The 18,999-nt window shown below is 42.7% G+C and overlaps 1 protein-coding gene across 6 annotated transcripts in view; it reads right to left on the bottom strand.

The window, feature by feature from the left end:
- Window positions 1–341: 341 nt before the first annotated feature.
- TANC1 (tetratricopeptide repeat, ankyrin repeat and coiled-coil containing 1) overlaps window positions 342–18,999 on the bottom strand; it is a 178,805-nt gene continuing 160,147 nt past the window's right edge. For all 6 annotated transcript variants that reach the window (XM_089519957.1, XM_089519958.1, XM_089519956.1 and 3 more), the window contains 9 exons: window positions 18,429–18,507; window positions 15,171–15,304; window positions 12,061–12,184; window positions 11,616–11,791; window positions 10,398–10,530; window positions 9,351–9,442; window positions 4,974–5,120; window positions 4,264–4,364; window positions 342–3,036 (listed from right to left, as the gene is read on the bottom strand). In XM_089519957.1, the coding sequence (XP_089376083.1) occupies window positions 1,617–3,036; window positions 4,264–4,364; window positions 4,974–5,120; window positions 9,351–9,442; window positions 10,398–10,530; window positions 11,616–11,791; window positions 12,061–12,184; window positions 15,171–15,304; window positions 18,429–18,507 (2,406 nt within the window). In that variant the 3' untranslated portion in view covers window positions 342–1,616. The remainder of the gene's footprint in view (window positions 3,037–4,263; window positions 4,365–4,973; window positions 5,121–9,350; window positions 9,443–10,397; window positions 10,531–11,615; window positions 11,792–12,060; window positions 12,185–15,170; window positions 15,305–18,428; window positions 18,508–18,999) is intronic.

Consider the following 18,999-nt stretch of genomic DNA (forward strand, 5'->3'; position numbering starts at 1 on the left):
GGCCATTAATACATTCTTCAGGTTTCAAAATGCACCGACTGTACAAGGAGTAAGCAGGTCAATGAAAATCTGACATGTGGTGATAATAAAGACCACCAGAGGGCCAGGACCAAAAAAAATCACTAAATATGAATTGAAACAGTAGGGCATGAATACAGAACTTGCTCATGTATTCTCAGTTTTGGACAGTAACTCAAATGCAGTGTATTGCACCTTTTAAATATGTAGTCATTCCTGACTAAAGATATTAACAATGACCTGCATTGTCTGTGTTGTACTAGCAAAGAATCATATAGTACTCAACTAGAAACTACTGTATATTAATAATTTTTTTTATTTCATATGGGAAAAATACAGTAGCTGTGCAAAAAAATAGATCTACAGAACAAGAGAATAAAATAAGATTTTACAAATACCAAGAGAAACAATAAATAAGCTAGAGAATAACAGTTCATTTCAAAATTGCAAATTCTTTTATGGTTTTTATTTTTAAAAAATCATGCGAGAATGCTATAATAATGTACATACATATTGTACACAGAGGAGTTATTGTTAAAAGGGCAACAGACTACTCCAGCTTATATAACCTCAACCTTTGTTACTTACAGGAATATCCCTCACAAACTAGTCATCTCAAAAACATTCTTGTAATTTATAAAAGCATTTCTCACTGAGGAAAAGTATCAGATGTCCTTCCTATAAAAAATGCACATACTATACCACTCTCCCAGACCTTCATTGTTTATAAAAACACTAGCAACACTTGCAACCCTCTTCCTTATTCTCAATCTTGTAGTGACATAGCACCTCAAAATGTGTTTTAGATAAACTATGTAAAGTGCTGTTTATATGTTGTTAACATGTTATAATCTTATATTACTCAGTGCAATAACCAGGATGTTGAACAAAATGCATGCAAAACCCCATGTAAGTCACTTCCTGCCTGGTAATAACTGAAGTCAATGACAGCCAGATAACAGGATCAAACGGGTCTGCAGAATAATTTGCACAGATGTGATAGACTTCCTGAAGTTACACCTGCATCCTTGTAAAGCAGAAAGAATAAATATTTCCTCAAAAGAAAAAAAAATTATGGACAGATCTGCATCCCACCACTGTGTATGAATTAATTTTAAACCATCACATAATATACTGACTGTACAAAGCACAATTCAATACATGTTTGCTCAGACATAAGTCCCACTGAGTTCAATGGAACTTAGTCTAAAATAAGTGTAAAAAGGGTTGCAGCCTTTTCCACCATTCACCTTAAAAAAAAAAAAAGAAGACTTAACTTGGAATACTGACCAATCTAATTAGGCAGTCTTGAATCTTCTAAGAAAGTTTTCCAACAAATGATGGACTTCATCTGCTACTGTATAAAAAAAGAGCTTAATGTAATGGGTGACCACTACCTGTTAATACTTCCAGTCATCCTAGTCTGCCTGATAAAGATTCAAGAAGTGGCTGAATGATCATTTTTTCATAATACGCTCTGTAAAGTATTAGCGATTAATATCAGTTATGTTATCTGCCACTATGCACTAAGTTTTACAACCAAAGAGACATGGTTTATCCTTATTATTAGTTTGTGAAAATAAAACAGCTACAACTGTTCACACGTTGGACTCTACAAACGATCGCTTTGGCTTTGTGGAAGTGATGTGACTCGATGTGTTAAGCTGAGAGTGCTGTTTAGAGAGAACTTCCTGGTACAAATGAGCCACTGGCTTAGCTATCCTGCCATCTTGGGTACTGGCAGATGCTTGGCACTTCAGTTCCTCAAGTTCTTTACACGGAGTCCCATTCTGGATACTCTCTCCTTGTATTACAATGGAAGAAGGGAAATTTACAGTTTGATAGGCAGAACTGCCTGGCTGTTTGGCAGAGAATTGCTCACAGCTCGAAGACAGAATTGCCCCAGCACTTTTTAGGAACACTTCAGCAGGTTGGCCATGCCAACTTCGATTGGATGGATTTGTCATCAGCATCTGCTGTTGCTGCTGCTGGAACCGTACAGTTTTATCCATGATCCCCATGAAGGGAGTATTGCGAGGCCTATGTTCTGCCGATCCACTCTGACCTTGGCCAACTTTGTTTTCCTTCAGCCGAATGTCTGGGCCTTGTCCTTTCATGTTCTCAGAGAAACTACTGCTTGAAGACAAGCTGCTTGTTGAGCTGGAAGGTACCATGCTGACAGAAAGTGGACCAGGGCAGAGAGAGCTTTGCTGCCTTAACTCGCCAGTTCCTTGAGCTAGTGGTGGACCTCCTTTTTCCAGATTTGGAGGCGTGTGGACAGCTAGCCTCTCGTGTGTTTTGGACTTACTCATGAAAGAGTAAGAAGATCCTTTGTCACCATGCTGCACATAAGGAACCTGGACAGCTGTTAGTCTTTCGCTAAATAATGCAGAGTTACTGCCTGAAGTAACACCTGCTGACATCGTGTTTGGCCCTTCGAAATGCTGATTTTTATTGTTGTTTGGGTTTGAGAGATGTCTGGAGGCCACAGGGCTTGGTGGAAGATATTGAATGGGCTGAGTCTTTGTCCCAGTTTGGCCAGATCCTGTTCTTGCCCCAGACTGGATAGAGTTCAGGTGCTGGTTGGTTTTTACTATCTGGGCTTGTTTTGTGGGCTGCATGGTCAAGCCAGGCTCTCTTAGGTATTTATTCCCTGCTCTGTTTGGTGGGGATATTGGCCTAAATTTCTGCTGGCTGCCTTCTTGAGGGTTTCTGCTGCAGGTTAAAGCAGCTTGGGGGACAGGAAGCCTCTGTGTGGATGGACCAGCCTCCTCTTCATGCAAAAATTCCTCCTCTTCTATCTCTTCTAGGCTGAAGTGATCCTGGACGAGGGCTTCCACTTCATTGTCAGAATCGTTGCTCTGTTGCGTTGGCAGAGCACATGGCTGCTTCTGTTGCTGTGTTTTCTGGAGTTGTTTGCACTCCTCTTCAACTCGGCCTAACAGCCTCTTTATTTCTTGGTTACCAGGGCACAGTTTTATGGCTTCTCGAAGATCACTGAGGGCTGCGTGAAATTGCCTGAATGGGAAGGGGGAAATAAATTCAATTAAATTAATTACAATTTAACTAGTACATACCAAGAAGCATGTGTCTCAGAAGCTTGTTCCTATATTACACCACCACCTTTTCCTTTCTCGTTTTGTATGATAAACCTCACACATTTTCTACAGTACCTCAGAAGTCCTTAAAAGAAGTGATAGAGAAAGCCTTAAGGGCCACTACGGGTTAATAACTTTGAGTAGCATCTCTGGCAGAGAAAAGTGGGGCCAAGGCTGTTCCCAAGCATCCTAAAATAAATGTTCCCAAACACTTCCCATTACTTCCTGTTCACAAAAAGAGAAAAGAGTGAGAGGCCTCCATCTAAAATAGTCTAGTGGTCCAGTGAGATCAAAATGTGGCAAAATTGTTCCTATATCCTAGGGTCATTGGAAAAGTCTAATTTTTTAAATTGAGGGCAATGTAGACCCGAAAAGTTGCCCATCCCTGGTCTATGGCTTGCATTCTAGTTGTTGATGTGTACTTGCAAATCATTTTGAACTTGCACTATCATGCTATTTCCCTGGCAAGATTTGTTCAGAAGAAGTTTGCCAATACCATCCACTGAGTCTGAGAGAGTGTGGCCTGCATAAGATCATCCAGTGGTTGTCCATGGTCAAGCAGAGATTTGAACCCTGGTCTCTCAGAGTCCTAATCCAACATTCAAACCACTACACTATGCTGGTATCCTATTAGCTAGTCGCAAATATAGGAAACTCATTGAATCAAGTGTTGAATGTTGAATTCAATGAATCTACTGTAGTTAGAACTTAACAGTCAGATTCAGTTCTTTGTTCCTGTTCTTTTCTCCTACATTTAAAAGGTGATGGGAACATTAGCACAGAGCTGTGAAATGCTTCCTCCTCCCAGGGATGGCAGCTGCTCCCAGCATATCCATATCTTCAGCAGGATTCATTCTATACTTGCAAACACTGTCCTTGCACTACAGCGAGACTGTAGTTTCCACCAACCTAAACATTACCAACACAGTGATCATGGAATTAATAAGAAAAGTGATGGGCACAGGTTAGGACAGAAATGGCAAATTCTTTCCTGTCTTGTCAAAAAATAACAGGAGGAAATAACGAAGGGCATCTAAGCTTACATGGGACCAAGGCTGCTTCCTAATGACTATTCAAAAGATTAAGCTAACACATCCTCCATGAACATTACCATGATAAATTATTGCTGAAAATTGGCTGTCAGTACCTGCTGTTCCTCTTGGCTCTTGCTCTAGCATAATATGCTTCATAGGACGTGGGTTTGATATCAAGTGCTTTGGTAGCAAACTCCTCTGCCATGCCAAAGTCCTGCCAGAAAAAGAAATAAATATTTCAAATCTTGACATATTTATTTCAGAAAATTATTGCAATAATACAATGTGATATGGATGAGTGACCCAGCTCTATACTTCTGTGCTGGGCAAAGTCAAGTCTTCACAGCCAATTCCTGATTACACTTCTGCTGAGTACTCTGTGCCTCTGTATTGTAACTGCTGTGCTTTGATCAAAGCATGTCTGTAAAGAAATACATTGCCATCATTGCAACTGCAGTACTGCTGTTGCACATTGTTCAGTGGGTTTTTAGAGAGTGGTGAATTTTCTTGGATGGTGGTGAACTCTGGAAGCCTTTAAACAGAGACTGGAGGGCTATCTTTTTGCAAGTGTTTAGTTTTAGGCTATCTCTTTGGAGTGTTTAATTCTTGCTGCTATGCAAGAGCTGGGCCAAATGGGGCCTTTCCTATGATTCTATGATGTGCATCAACATTGTTTCACATGCCTCTTGTTTAAGTTATATAACTGTACATCACAGGGGCTTGAAAGCTACACATCCAGACACTTGAAGAGGCAACTCCCAACTCAGGACCTGTGACATCATTGCCATTTGCTACAAGAGGAAAAAAACATGGGAAAACTTACATTTGTTTTTCTACGGCATCTTGACAGGCTCAGATATAAGGAAACCCTGAGTTCATTGAAAGCTTTCATTTCTTCTCCAAAGCTCTCTCGAGGAAACTTCCGTAAGGCATACTGGTACCGCTGTGCCGCCTCCTTCATCTTTCCTTTCTGCAAGGTCAAAAGCAGAGAAATTTGAGTTTGATTTGTAAATGCTTTTTTTAAAAATTGACATATTAACAGTTGCCAACATTTAAAAAAAAAAATCCAGAATGTTGGATTTTATAGTAAAAAAGACAATAATGCTTATTCAGACATGTCACTAAGAAAATATTTGTGTTAGCTCATGCAGTTTCAATGCCAAGAGGTTTTTATAATATATACAGAGAATAGCACAGTGTTTGGAACTGAAACCTGATGTGGAATGTAAATACTGTAGATTAAATTGCAGAGAACTTTAAAGATCTGTTATTGTTGTGTGCCTTCAAGTTGTTTCCGACTTATGGCGACCCTAAGGTGAACCTCTCACAGGGTTTTCTTGGCAAGATTTGTTCAGAGGAAGATTGCCTTTGCTTTCCTCTGAGGCTGAGAGTGACTTGCCCAACGGTTGAGCAAGGATTTGAACCCTCGTTTCCAGAGTTGTAGTTCAACACTGAGACCACTACACCATACTGGCTCTTAAATATAAGTATCTACCGACAAATATTTTATTGTAACAAACTGTAATCCTGTATTGTTTTGGATCTTCATCAAATTTATGAAGTACCATAGAGAACGTGGGAACCTCTAGCTTCTATTGCATGGATGAGGGAAAACAAGCAGACATCTTCCCCCAAGCAGATCTCCACTCTGACAGCAAGTCACTGGGGTCTTGGTCTACTATCTACTTTGACTTGTATTTCAAAGAGTATCTCAATTAGAACTCAGATCAACTACTTACTTTAAAAAAAATCACTGTAAGGATAATAACATGCCTACCGTATATACCAGGGGTCGGCAACCTCCGGCCCGCGGGCCGGATGCGGCCCGCGAAGGCCTGGCCGCCGCCCCCCGGCTGCCCCTGCCGCCGCCGCCGCCGCCGCTGCGGCCGCCCGTCGCGGCTTTTCGCCGCTCTGGGCGCCGCCATTTTGGGCGGCAAAATGGCGGCGAAGTCTCGCGCGACCTTCCCTGAGGTCGCGCGAGACATCGCCGCCATTTTGGGCGAAAAAATGCCGGCGCCCATAGCGGCCTCTGGGGCTATGGGCGCCGCCATTTTTTCGCCCAAAATGGCGGGGAGGTCGTGCGAGACTTCGCCGCCATTTTGCCGCCCAAAATGGCGGCGCCCAGAGTGGCCGCCGCGGCAGCAGCGGCAATGGCGGCGGGCCTCTAGGAGGCCCGCTACCATCTCTGGGACCCTCCAGGAGGGCTCCCAGGGCGGCAGGGGGCCTCTGGGAGGCCCGCTGCCGTCTCTGGGACCCTCCAGGCGAGCTCCCAGGGCGGCAGGGGGCCTCTGCAGGGCCCTCTGCCATCCCTGGGGCCCTGCTTTAGGGCTCCCAGGGTGGCAGGGGGCCTCTGCAGGGCCCCCTGCCACCCTGGGAGCCCTCCTGCAGGGCCCCAGGGATGGCAGAGGGCCTCTGCGGGGCCCGCTGCCATCCCTGGGGCCCTGCTTTAGGGCTCCCAGGGCGGCAGGGGGCCTCTGCAGGGCCCTCTGCCATCCCTGGGGCCCTGCTTTAGGGCTCCCAGGGTGGCAGGGGGCCTCTGCAGGGCCCTCTGCCATCCCTGGGGCCCTGCAGGAGGGCTCCCAGGGTGGCAGGGGGCCTCTGCAGGGCCCTCTGCCATCCCTGGGGCCCTGCTTTAGGGCTCCCAGGGTGGCAGGGGGCCTCTGCAGGGCCCTCTGCCATCCCTGGGGCCCTGCAGGAGGGCTCCCAGGGCGGCAGGGGGCCTCTGCAGGGCCCTCTGCCATCCCTGGGGTCCTGCAGGAGGGCTCCCAGGGTGGCAGGGGGCCTCTGCAGGGCCCTCTGCCATCCCTGGGGCCCTGCAGAGGCCCCCTGCCACCCTGGGAGCCCTCCTGCAGGGCCCCCTGCCGCCCTGGGAGCCCCCAGCTTTTTTGCTGGTGTCTGACGGGGCCTAGGGCCCCGTCAGGGGCCAGCAAAAATGGGGAGGCCTGGCCCCCGGAGGGTGGAAGCTCCGCCCCCGGCATGCGGCCCCGCCCCTGGAGGGTGGAAGCTCCACCCCCCAGCACACAGCCCCGCCCCGGAGGGTGGAAGCTCCACCCCCGGCATGTGGCCCCGCCCCAGAGGGTGGAAGCTCCACCCCTGGCACGTGGCCCCGCCCCGGAGGGTCGAAGCTCCACCCCCCAGCTTCGGCCCCCCAGTCGCCTGAGGGACAGCAACCCGGCCCCCGGCTCAAAAAGGTTGCCTACCCCTGGTATATACTTAACTATAAGTCGAGAAATCTATGCTCAAATATTGACCCTAAAATCAGGGGTTGAATTATACACGGGTCAATACAGTTACCATGGCTTGAGATCGACTGGAGGACAGTTAACAACAACAACAACAAACAGTAATAATGCTCATAAAGCTCCTTTAAAAAGTAGCCCTGATGTCCCACTCTCTGTGCCTCGGCAGCGCTTGCTGAAAGAGCTGCGAGGCACCAGTGTGAGTGTGCATGTAGTGATTCCCTTCTCAATCCTATCGCCAAACTTTTCTTTCTCCTCCTTGCATTCCCTGTTTTCCCTCCGTTTGCAAGCTGATCTCCAAACCTTGCCTCTTCTTTGCATTTCCCCATTTTCCCTCCGTTTGCAAGCTGATCTCCAAAGCTTGCCTCCTCTTTGGATTTCCCCATTTTCCCTTGGCCTGGAAGCTGATCTCCAAACCTTTGCTGTTGCTGCTGCTGCTGCTGCTCCTCCTCCTCCTCATGTTTCCTCTGAAAACCAAGCTTCTCTTTTCCCTTCTCCGCTTCCACTTTGAAGCCAATCTTAAAATCTGTCTCCTAAATTCTGCCCTCGACTTATCCACGGGGCATATCAAAATCCAAAATTTTGATCCTAAAACCTTCTCTCGACTTGTACACAAGTCTGTCAGAGTGGAGATCTGCTTGGGCGAAGATGTCTGCTTGTTTTCCCTCATGCATGCAAGAGAAGCTAGAGGTTCCCAGGTTCTCTATGGTACTTCATAAATTTGATGAAGATCCAAAACAAAACAGGATTACAGTTCGTTACAATAAACGAAAAAGGAAGGGGGGAAAAGCTGAAAAGAAGAATCTAGCAACACCTTTTGAGACTTAAGCGCTTTATTTTATTTTCCATAAGGAAAACTTCATATGAACATCTAGATAAATGTGTAGATGGTCTTCAGATCTCCCAGCTCCATAAGTTCCAAATTCTTACATTTGCTAATAATTTATATAGGGGGGGGGGGGGGACCCATTAAGATCTCTAATGATATTTGAAACATTTTGTATAAACTTCCCACAACACAACCAACAGTCAAGTATCAAAACTGCACAAAATTCTAGCCAACCACACATATGAAAATATTACTGGTTTAAAAGGGAATGGGAGCTTAAAATAATAATAAAAAAATCTTTTACTGAAGGACAACATAATACAATATGGATTTCCCAATCTTAGAGAGCTGCTTCTGCACAATATAGAGAAGTACAGTCCTCCCTCCGTTCTTTGTGGTCTGCGGACTCACGTCCCTCGCTTATGTGCGAGGGGCAAATAGAGGGAGAATGAATAGAGTGTCCACCTCTATTCAAGCCAATGGGGCTTAAATATAAGCGAAACACCGTTTTTGTAAGGGGGGGGGGGTCTGAAACGGATCCCCGCAAAAAAGGAAGGGCGACTGTATATTGAAAGTGGTGTCTTTGCTAAACAAAACTAAACAAGATAAATAAGGAATTTTCTCCAAAATGCTTGTGTGGTTGTGAGGGCAAAGGTGTAATACTTCCTGTGTAGTTCAACTGCCCAAAAGATTGGCTGCTTTGTATTCAAAGTTCTTGGGGAAGGCATCATTCCCTCTTTCAGCACATGTACAAAAAGCTAGATCTGTCCGAGAGAAAATAATGGTGACCTGGAAGGCTGGATTATATTCTGGGGAATCCTGATGAATGGTTGCTAAGAGTGTGACTGCAGGTGCCACCACCAGAAAAACGGTTACAATATGAGCCTCTTATTTTGCTTACATTTGAAGTTACAGTTTATTTATTTGTATTCTGCTTTCTCCAGACTTGAAGATGATTTGTACTGTACTGTACTGTATGTCTAAACTAACATTTTAAGGCTGCAATCCAACAAACATTCAACCTTGAATAAACCCAGATATTTAGCAAACTGCTGTCTCCGATTGTCATTTAACAGTTTAGTGAGACAACACCCAGATCTCAATCCTATAAGCAACAGCAAAGATCACCTACTTTGTACATTATGTTTCCTTCTTCAATTAGCTTTTGCAGAAGAATAATCAGAATATCAGGTTTAGAAGTAGCCATGGCCCATGCCGCGTTTCCTGAAATTTAGAATATTCACATCTAATCACATTTTTGCTAATAACACTGAACCTTTCAAATCAAATTTAATAAATGTATAATATAATTCGTATTCTGCACTGAATTCCATCTGCTTTAAAACAATGGAGTACCAAAGTGCTCAAAAGAATAACCTTTTTAAAGAATGTACACTATCATGTTTAATAGCAACAACTTGTGTAGACCCAAATTACTACTCAAATATTACTAATGACGCTACCTTTAAAATTATAAGCATGAACACATGACTCATTAATCTGCTGCTCTGGTTGTTGCTATTTCAACATTTGTAAGGAGACTTGGGGCAGTCGAAGGCTTTCATGGTCAGCATCCATAGTTTTTTGTGGGGTTTTCAGGCTATGTGGCCATGTTCTAGAAGAGTTTATTCCTGACATTTCACCAGCAGAGGATGCCAGCCACAGATGTTTGCGAAACATCAGGAAGAAACTCTTCTAGAACATGGCCACATAGCCCAAAAAACCCACAAAAAAAAAACTATATACTTGGGGCATATCCACATTACAGCACTTTGATGGCACTTTAGCTGTCATGGCTCCATCCTATGGAATCCTAAGATTTGTAGTTTGGTGAGGTATTTAGAATTCTCTGCTGAAGTTTAGGTTACTGCAGTAGAGCTTTATAAGCAGCGCATCAAACTGCATATCCCAGGATTCCACAGTACCGAGCTACAACTGTTGAAGTGGTATTGAAGTGCTACAATTGTGCAGTGTGAATGCAGGCTTCAATTACTATATTTAAAAGCAAATAGAAGTTGAACTGCTAGGAAATATATGATCTTTTTTTGTTGCACATATTTATGATCACCAATCTATTTTATACAGCAGTATGCTATGGAAGGGATTTAATTTTTTTATTATTATTTTTTGTATAAGCAATAACTTTTTTAAAAAAAGTTTTATTTATGTTTTCACTGACCTAATTTGGCTCCTTTTCTCAGAAGTGTGACAACTACTGATGTATTTCGACATCCAATTGCTCTGTCCAGTGGGCGCATCCCACTATTGTCAACATGTTCAATAACTGCCCCCTTCTCCACTAAATATTGCACCTATGTATGATAAATTAGAAGAGTGATTGAGAAAAAAATAAAATACATTTGTATAACAGTGAATACAGTTCACCACAAACATCTTCTGCACCAGCTTCATTAAATTAATACACTGTTGAACTGTCTTTCCTTTTGTTCTCCAGCTTGCCTATAAGTTCCAAGATCAATTACTGTCCATTCTTGTCTTGGTAATCAAGCAGACACTTCAGGCATAAGTGCTAACAAGTCAGAAAGTTTTTAATCATTCTTACAAATTCTTGTCAATGACTTGAGTGAATTTGTAAAACCTTTAATTCTCCTCTTAATCTGAATGGTTTGTTAATGCTCAAATATATGCATACTTATTGATGTTTTAGGACTTTTTCTTGTCAAGAAATCTTGTTCACGTCACAGTAGAACAATGTAATGTCTCTATAAGATAGTAGTTATTTTTGATCCTGTACTGTATTTTGATACTCTATTCTTTTTCAAAATTTCATTATGCAACATTAATTTAACAGTCAGGCCAAGTTTAGAGGTACCAACTAAAAATCAAAATAAAGGATTGTTTTCCCCAGTATTCCCTCCAGAAACACTTTCTACAAATTGAAGTAACAGTAACCCAATATTAGATGTGAGAAGAGACAGGCACAGCTCCTGCTACCACCCTGGCCTCAGAGGGAGATAAGAAGAGGCAGGCACAGCTCCACCATGCCCAGGCCAAGAAACAGAAGAACCGGCAGTATCTGCTAGACTTAATCCCTCTCCTCCACTGCCATTTCCTTCTCCTTTTGTGTCATGTCTTTTTAGATTGTAAGACTGAGGGCAGGGAACAGTCAAGTTAGCAATCTATAAGTCACTCTGAAGAGCCAGATGAAATAAATACATAACAATAAATAAATTAGATGTGTCCCTACACACTTCATTAAATAAAAGAGTCGTTCTTTCTCTCAACCAAACATTTCTGCTGACAACATCAGATGCATGAAAAAGGGAACCTGAATTTGCTAAATTACGGTAGCATTCCAGTTGGCAGCATCAGAGTACTGTGGCTTGGTTTCAGATAGTGCAAACTTATAGCAGGCACAGGATCTGACTTGACTTACAATATCTGAGTCTCCATAGAAAGCTGCTAAATCCAAGGGTGTTCGTCCATTCTTGTCTGTCTGGTCTATTGTGGCATCTTTTTCAAGCAAATACTGGACCACACTCTTGTGGCCTTTGAGGCAAGCCCAGCTCAGCGCTGTCAAGCCTTCTTTGTCCAGCGACGAAATGTCTGCACCTAATGAAAAAGCCAAAGAAGCATTCTTTCAGAGAGAAGAATACTCTGTTAAACCAAAATGTAAATATGATAGCCTGTCTCTAAAAGTACATTGATTATTCTCTTCCATGCTCATAGAATAAAATATAATTTTAACCTGCAGTACAGATTTCAATATTAAATCATAAAACATATCTTGAGCCACTTTGGTTGTTATGCTGTCAAGATGACTAGTTTATCTTAAAAGTACACAAAAAACATTTTGTACAAATCCTGAACATTCATTTTACCTTTGGAGATCAGAAATTCAACTGTGCTCAGATGTCCTTCACAAGAAGCCACCATGAGTGGTGTCCTGCCTTGTTTGTCGCTTAAATTTATATCAGCTCCATGTTCCAACAGAAGCTTTGCAATCTGAAAAAAAGGAACATACTCCCATCACAAAATTGTACAAGTCACTACTATGAAGAAATAAAGATCGTGGTTTTGATCCATTATCTTCGTTCCATGGCTGGAAGGGATCTTTTTGTCTAAGGAAGACTTCAGAAACAGTACAGCAAACAGCTCTGGAACGATGATGCAGGGAGTAGGCGACCATCATCAATTCAGGCCATCCTTCCTAGGGGCCATTCACATTACCTTTTAACCCGGTTTTGAAATTGATTCTTCCACATGAAGTTCATATTGGGCCCGATTCTTTCACAATCCATGTCGAGGCTTGCACAAGGAAATGCCCCTTACCCCGGGTTATCGGGAATTGGGCTAAAATCCGTCTTTTCTCAAAAGACCCGGGTTCCGCGAAATATGAACTTGCCCTCGATCATGATCGTGGCAAAGCCAGGGAGGGATTAATGTCAGAAGGCAGGCAGAGGTCAGAGCATTCCCTCCCCTCATCCGAGGGGAGGGGGAGGAGGAAAGAGATGAAGGAAAAAGGATATGGAGGCAAAGGGTGACAGGAGGCAAAAAGGGGGTGACTGACGGGTTCAATTCAGGGCAGGTTGGGGGGGGGGCAGAGGAGGCCAAGCCTCTGCTATCCATCAGGGACCATTTCCCTTTGATTTTGATTTATTATTATTATTTTTGACAAAACATGTGCATGTTTTTGGCAACAGAAATATATCTAGATAGATAGATAGATAGATAGATAGATAGATAGATAGATAGACAGACAGACAGAGGTCAGGGCGCTACAGCAAGGGAAGCCTCTGCGATCCAACAAAGACCTTTTCCCTTTGGATTTTTTAAAATTATTTTTCTCCATCTATGCGCATATTTTTCCTTTGGAATGACTGCTGCAATGCAAATGAATGTTACAAAATGAATGTAATGTTGCAACTTGGCAAATTGACACAGCTTTTGCTACTGTCTCTGAGGGGTAGCCTATTATTTCCTTTGGAATGACTGCTGCAATGCGAATGAATGTTACCAATCGAATGTAATGCTTCTCTTCCCAATTATGTAAATTGGCAAATTGATACAGCTTTTGCTACTGTCTCTAAGGAATTCAGGGATAGCCTAGGGAGAGCAAAAAAAAAAAAAAGCATCCTTTTCTGGCATTCTGAGGTGAGGAATTAATATTGTTGTTGATGATGTTATTATTATTACCTGTGTATGAGGCATTCGGGGGTGGCAAAAAGTGGGGGATACAGAATGCATTAGCTTGCATTTTGAGGTTGAAAATGGGGCCAAGGGCAGATCATAACCTTCAACACTGACCCAAATGCCCACAACACACATACACACACATACACATACACATACACACACACACACACACACCCAGAGGTTTTTAAATTTGACATGTGGTGTCTGGTCCTTTAAAAAAAAAAAGGAGGGGTGGAAAGCACACTTCTGATGCCCCTATCAGTGCTGGAAGCGTCACCTATGACCATCGCGGAACTAACTTTGATTGACAGCCAGGCACCTTCACCTTAAACCCGAATTCTCCAAGAGGGCATTCGTGTTAAAATGCCCCTGATTGGTAGTCAGCACTTGCTTCCAGAGAGATTCGGGAGGGGGCCCCCTGAATTTGACCAGTTCATTCCAGAGCAATGCCGCCAGTGTGAATGAGGCCCTAGAAACCTACTTTGGGGTATAGTAGGATCTCTGGAACAGAAGGGAAGGTGATTTTGAAAACTGAAAAGGAAGAAGACTTGATAATGATCACTTCCCTGTTATGACAGGCAAAATGCTGCTCACAAAATGCTCCTGCCCATACAAAAGAAGATGGATCTAATCTAAATGTACCCACAAAGTAACAGCAGCCCATGTATGGCTTGCACTCAACAAAGCAGAAATGTTTGGGTCATACACAACTACTTGCAGCATTTATATTTCTTTAATTTAGATTAATCTGTGCAACTGCTGCATATCAGCACAATATTTTCCCTTTAGAACCACAAACCCTGTGGTACTGGGTAGCTAAGAATGCATAATCAAGAGTTGCACACCATATATACTCATGTACAAGTCGACCTGATGTATAACTTGAGGGAAGGTTTGGGGGTCAAAATAATGGATTTTGATATGAGCCGTGTGTAAGTTGAGGATAGAATTTAAGAGATAGAAGGTTTTAAGATCGGGTTGGAAGTGGAGAGGAAAAAGTGGAAGCTTGGTCATCAGAGGAAATGCAAGGAAGAGGAGGAGGAGGAGGAGGAGTAAAGGTTTGGAGATCGGGCTGCAAATGGAGGTGAAATGGGGAAATGCAAAGAAGAGGAGGAGAGGGAAAGGTTTGAAGATTGGATTGAGAAAGAAATCACCACATACACACTCGAACTCGTGCCTCACAGCTCTTTCAGCAATCACTGCCGAGGCATGGAAAGTGGGGCACCAGGGCTGCTTTCTAAAGAACCTTTATGAGCAATATTACTGTTTGTTGTTGTTGTTATTGTTGTTAACTGCCCTCCAGTCGATCTCAACCCATGGTGTCTGTATTGACCTGTATATAAATTGACTCCAGATTTTAGGGACAATTTTTGGGCATAAATTTCTCGACATAGTTGAGTATATGTGGTATTTGTGACTGCTTTGTATTCACAATCCCTATTTATCTCCTGGATTAGCGGATACATAGGGACTATGAAAGTCTCCCAGTTTCCACTTATTGGGTAGCAACTGCTGCAACGAACAGGGTCTACTCCAGTCACTTAGAACGTGGCTGACTGACATTTTCACCCTCACTTGTTTAAGTACCCAAGGGTCCTGCACATGAGACTATTGACAGTTATGTATATCTAAAGTGGATCACTGTTTTCATAACCCAAAGCCCCACGTTCAATCACTGTTTTTCCAAACAGAATTGTAAAAATGCCTGCTTTCATTGAATATTATACCCCCCCAAATTCCTTATTTCAAAAATTAAACTGGAATAGGCTGTTTTATTCATCAAGATTTGTCTCACCTGCCAATGTCCCTGACGAACAGCACAGAAAAGTGGAGGTATCCCTCTCCTATTAGTTCTTGTTACAAGAGCACCATATTCGAGTAATAATTCGCATACTTCCAGTTTTCCTCTCCCAGCAGCAGCAGTCAAAGCTAAAAAGAAATAGAAGATTTTAGTTTACCAAAATTAAGAGGGAATAGTTAAAGGGAGGAATTAAGCTAATAGTATTCAGTGTGTTACTGTTGACTGTATTAGTTCAATACCAATTAAGTGTATTGAACTAATACAGTCAAATAATCTGAGTTCTATGTACTAAAATGTCCATACTTTCCAATGTAAGACACAAACTACAGAGTCAAGTAATGCCATTGAAACACCACCCCTCCACAATCACCTTTTAATAGGAAATTTCACTCAGAACGAATTAAAAACCTTTCTAGTCTTTCTTTAGGAAATGCAAGTGTATAGGAAATAGACTTTCAAAAAGAAACAGACAAGGTGGGAACTGACATTGCTCAACTTGTTTCAGGATTATATTAAAGATTTAAACTCAAAACAATTTGGAAAGTTGTCTTTTTATTCTTGAATTTGTAATTACTAGCAACTTAAAATGAAGAATAGCCAGTGTTACAGAAACAAAACAGTTGACTCTTATCTCACTATCACTCACAATTCCTGGGCTCAAAGGGGTCACTCAAGATACAAAAACAATGTTCTCAAGTATACCATATTTGGAAATATGCAAGACTGAAAAACAGTTTGTGGTGAAGCTTAAACAAACAAGATCCTCCGCTATATGCTCTAACTGAAGAATGCTGTCCATTCTGCTGGAAAAGACCACCTCTGATTTGTCTAATATACTCTGCAACAGCATGCCCCACTCAGACTTTAAAAAATAATAATTAAATGAGCAGCTAAACAAGCAATTGATGCAAAATGGAAAACATGAGAACAACCCATGAAGGCTAGAGAAAAACTAATAATCTTTGGCAGATCTTTGGTCTATTGCCAAGAACGTTGAGGGAAGTGGTAACTTGGGGTGATAGAGAAGAAAGTTTTGGAGACAGGGTAAACACAATTACTTGGAAACTGCTGTAAGATAATATAGTAAGATAAACTGACTAATAGATTTTGTTACATCTCATGTGGCATTTCAATAGTATTCCTGTTTCACAGGCACTACATTTAGGGGTTGGGAAGGCAGAGATAGCTTCTCTCACAATGGTGTGAAAGATTTCATACTAGTAATAGGAGAAAGCCTCCCAACTGGTAGTGGCTGGCTATTCAGTTCTCATCTCAGGCAGGATTTTCTAGCCTTGCCTGAAGATGCCCAGGAAGTGAACCTGGGACTGTTTGCATCTGCATGCAACATAAATGTTCTGCTGCTAAGCAAACTTCTTTTACCCAGTGTTGGTATTCTGAGTAAAATATAAGCATCTGCTAAAATATATATCAATTGCAAGAGCTGTGTAGTAAGACAGAATATGTTTTTCCAGTCAGGCAACTTGGAAGCAAGTCTCACATATTTCAATGGGATCTATATCCAAGGAAGCCTACAGAATTGCCCAGTAGCTGGCAAGATGGAGCTACGCCTTGCACATCCCCACACCCAATTGTTGTTGCATACCAGGCAAAGCAGCCAGGCAGAGGGAGCCGTCTCAGCAATCTTTTGTAAGTATGATGGCAGAAACCTAGGCTCCACCAGTGTCATGCAGGATCTCAGCTACTGTTTTCAAAACAGAAACATTGAATATGGAAAGGGATAGGGATATATGAGTAGACAGAGTAACTGTGAGAAAATGTGTCTGTTCTGTAGCTGTGCATGAGAGACAAAAGGGTTTGCATGTTGTGTGCACATTAGAATCAGAGTTGGAAGAGACCACAAGGGCCATCCAGTTCAACCCCCTGCCATGCAGGAAATCACAACTATTAGGCACACAGTAACACTGTATTGCTGTGGTTTTATCTTCTAACCCCTTGAAGTAAGAGCATTGGGATACAGAGAAATTGGGGCCAGGAGGGGAGTTAATATTTCTTCTGAGTACATATAGTACCACTGAGTATCCTCCCATTCCAGCAAACAGTGCACATTTGACCTCGCAAACACAGGTTGTGGAGATAATTTTGCACCCTAATGCAAACTCTAAAACACAGTGATGCCTTTTCTTCATGTTCAGTATGCTACATTCCTTTAAAAAATAAAATAAAATTCTTGACAGAGGATAGATACACTATCTCCCTGCTTTCAGGCCACAGAAACATTAGAATTTAGGCGCGTTACAGACCGCCCAGAAGGGGTGGTCTGCCGCCACTGCCATTTGCAGCGCGGAGGAGCCCCAGCGTCCAAACCACGAGGCTCCTCCGTCCTGCAAATAAGAAGCGCCAAAATGGTGCTTCTCTTTGCGGCGCGGATATGACAATGCGAGGCGCCAATGGCGCACTCGCAGCGTCATATGCGCCGCGCGACGTGCAGACACAGCACGTTCGTTACATAAAGATGGCGGCCCCCATGTGGAATGGGCGCCACCATTTTGTACGGACTCGGTCCGTATTAGGGTTAGGGGCGTCCGGAAGGGACGCCCCTTTCTAACCCTAATACGGACCCAGTCCGTACTTTATGCCTGTCTGTAACGGGCCTTAATTATATTCAGGGGTCAAGATAACACTGGCATTTAAATATATGCAAAGGCTACATAAGCTTCATTTATCCAAATAAATTTCCATACTTCTCTTTCCACAAAGACTCAGAACAAAATGAGTATTATACATGTCAAAAAAGCAAGAAAGTCAAACACAGGAAGCAAATGTGCATTACCACAGAATGTTTTTAAATATACTGTAATGGTTTTTCCTAATACAGACCAGAAAGTGGCAGAACAACATTAAAGAGTTAAGTCCTCCATTTATGCTCTTGAGTTTTAGTATATATACTACATAGCTGAACTCTGAACCATCAATGCCACATTTGAATGTACACCATACAGCCAAACTGGTCACTAGAGGTATTTTCACGACTAAATCTTGACACGGATAGATTGTTAGAATAGGTCATAAAAATATATTAACAGACCAGGATCAGATTTTCAATACATTAACTAAGCCTCTTGACATGGGCCTGCCACTTTATCCAGTTTGACTGCTAACAGAAGCGTCGGCTATTTGGCTGTGATACGCATTGCTCCAAACCCACACTTATTGCCCAACTACTCTCCCTGAATGATCTATATGTTCTTGCGTTGGAAAAGAAAAGCAAAAAAATCTCACTCACACACATACCTGTTTCTCCCCACAGTGTATCCGTTTCATTGATGTCAATTTTAGGCTCCTTTTCAAGCCTTATAAGAAAATGAACCACCTGACAAGGGGAGGAAAATATTAATCAGAAGCTAATTAAAAACAAACCAAGGACAGCCACACATTCAGACAGTCATGAGACTTGACTTTCTGTAGAACTTCATTAGTGGTGAATGATGCCTGTGTAAGCAGTGAATTTAAACAAACAGAGCATGGCTACTTACCATGAAGTTTCCTTTTCTACAGTAGGGGGGAGGGGATCCTTATAACGAGTCTTGCTTGTTCAACACACTTCCAGGCCAGGATTTAATAGCCATCAATCAATTTCTCCACCTTAAGTAGGAGAGCTAACCCTTCCTCCCAGTGACAGCATAACAAGTTCCAGACCAAAAAAGGGTATGAAACACAAGAGAACACAACCAGCAACAGAACCAAAGCCCAACAGACACAGCAATTACCCACCAACAAGAGTGAAAAGGATTTCCTCCCCACTACTGCAGTAGGGAAACCTTCACCACAAGTGCCAATGTTCCACTTTCCTGCAGTGTGAGAA

The sequence above is a fragment of the Sceloporus occidentalis genome, unplaced genomic scaffold, assembly GCF_023333645.1.
Source record: "Sceloporus occidentalis isolate IW3139 unplaced genomic scaffold, rSceOcc1.0.p SCAF_4, whole genome shotgun sequence".
Taxonomy (NCBI): Eukaryota; Metazoa; Chordata; class Lepidosauria; order Squamata; family Phrynosomatidae; genus Sceloporus; species Sceloporus occidentalis.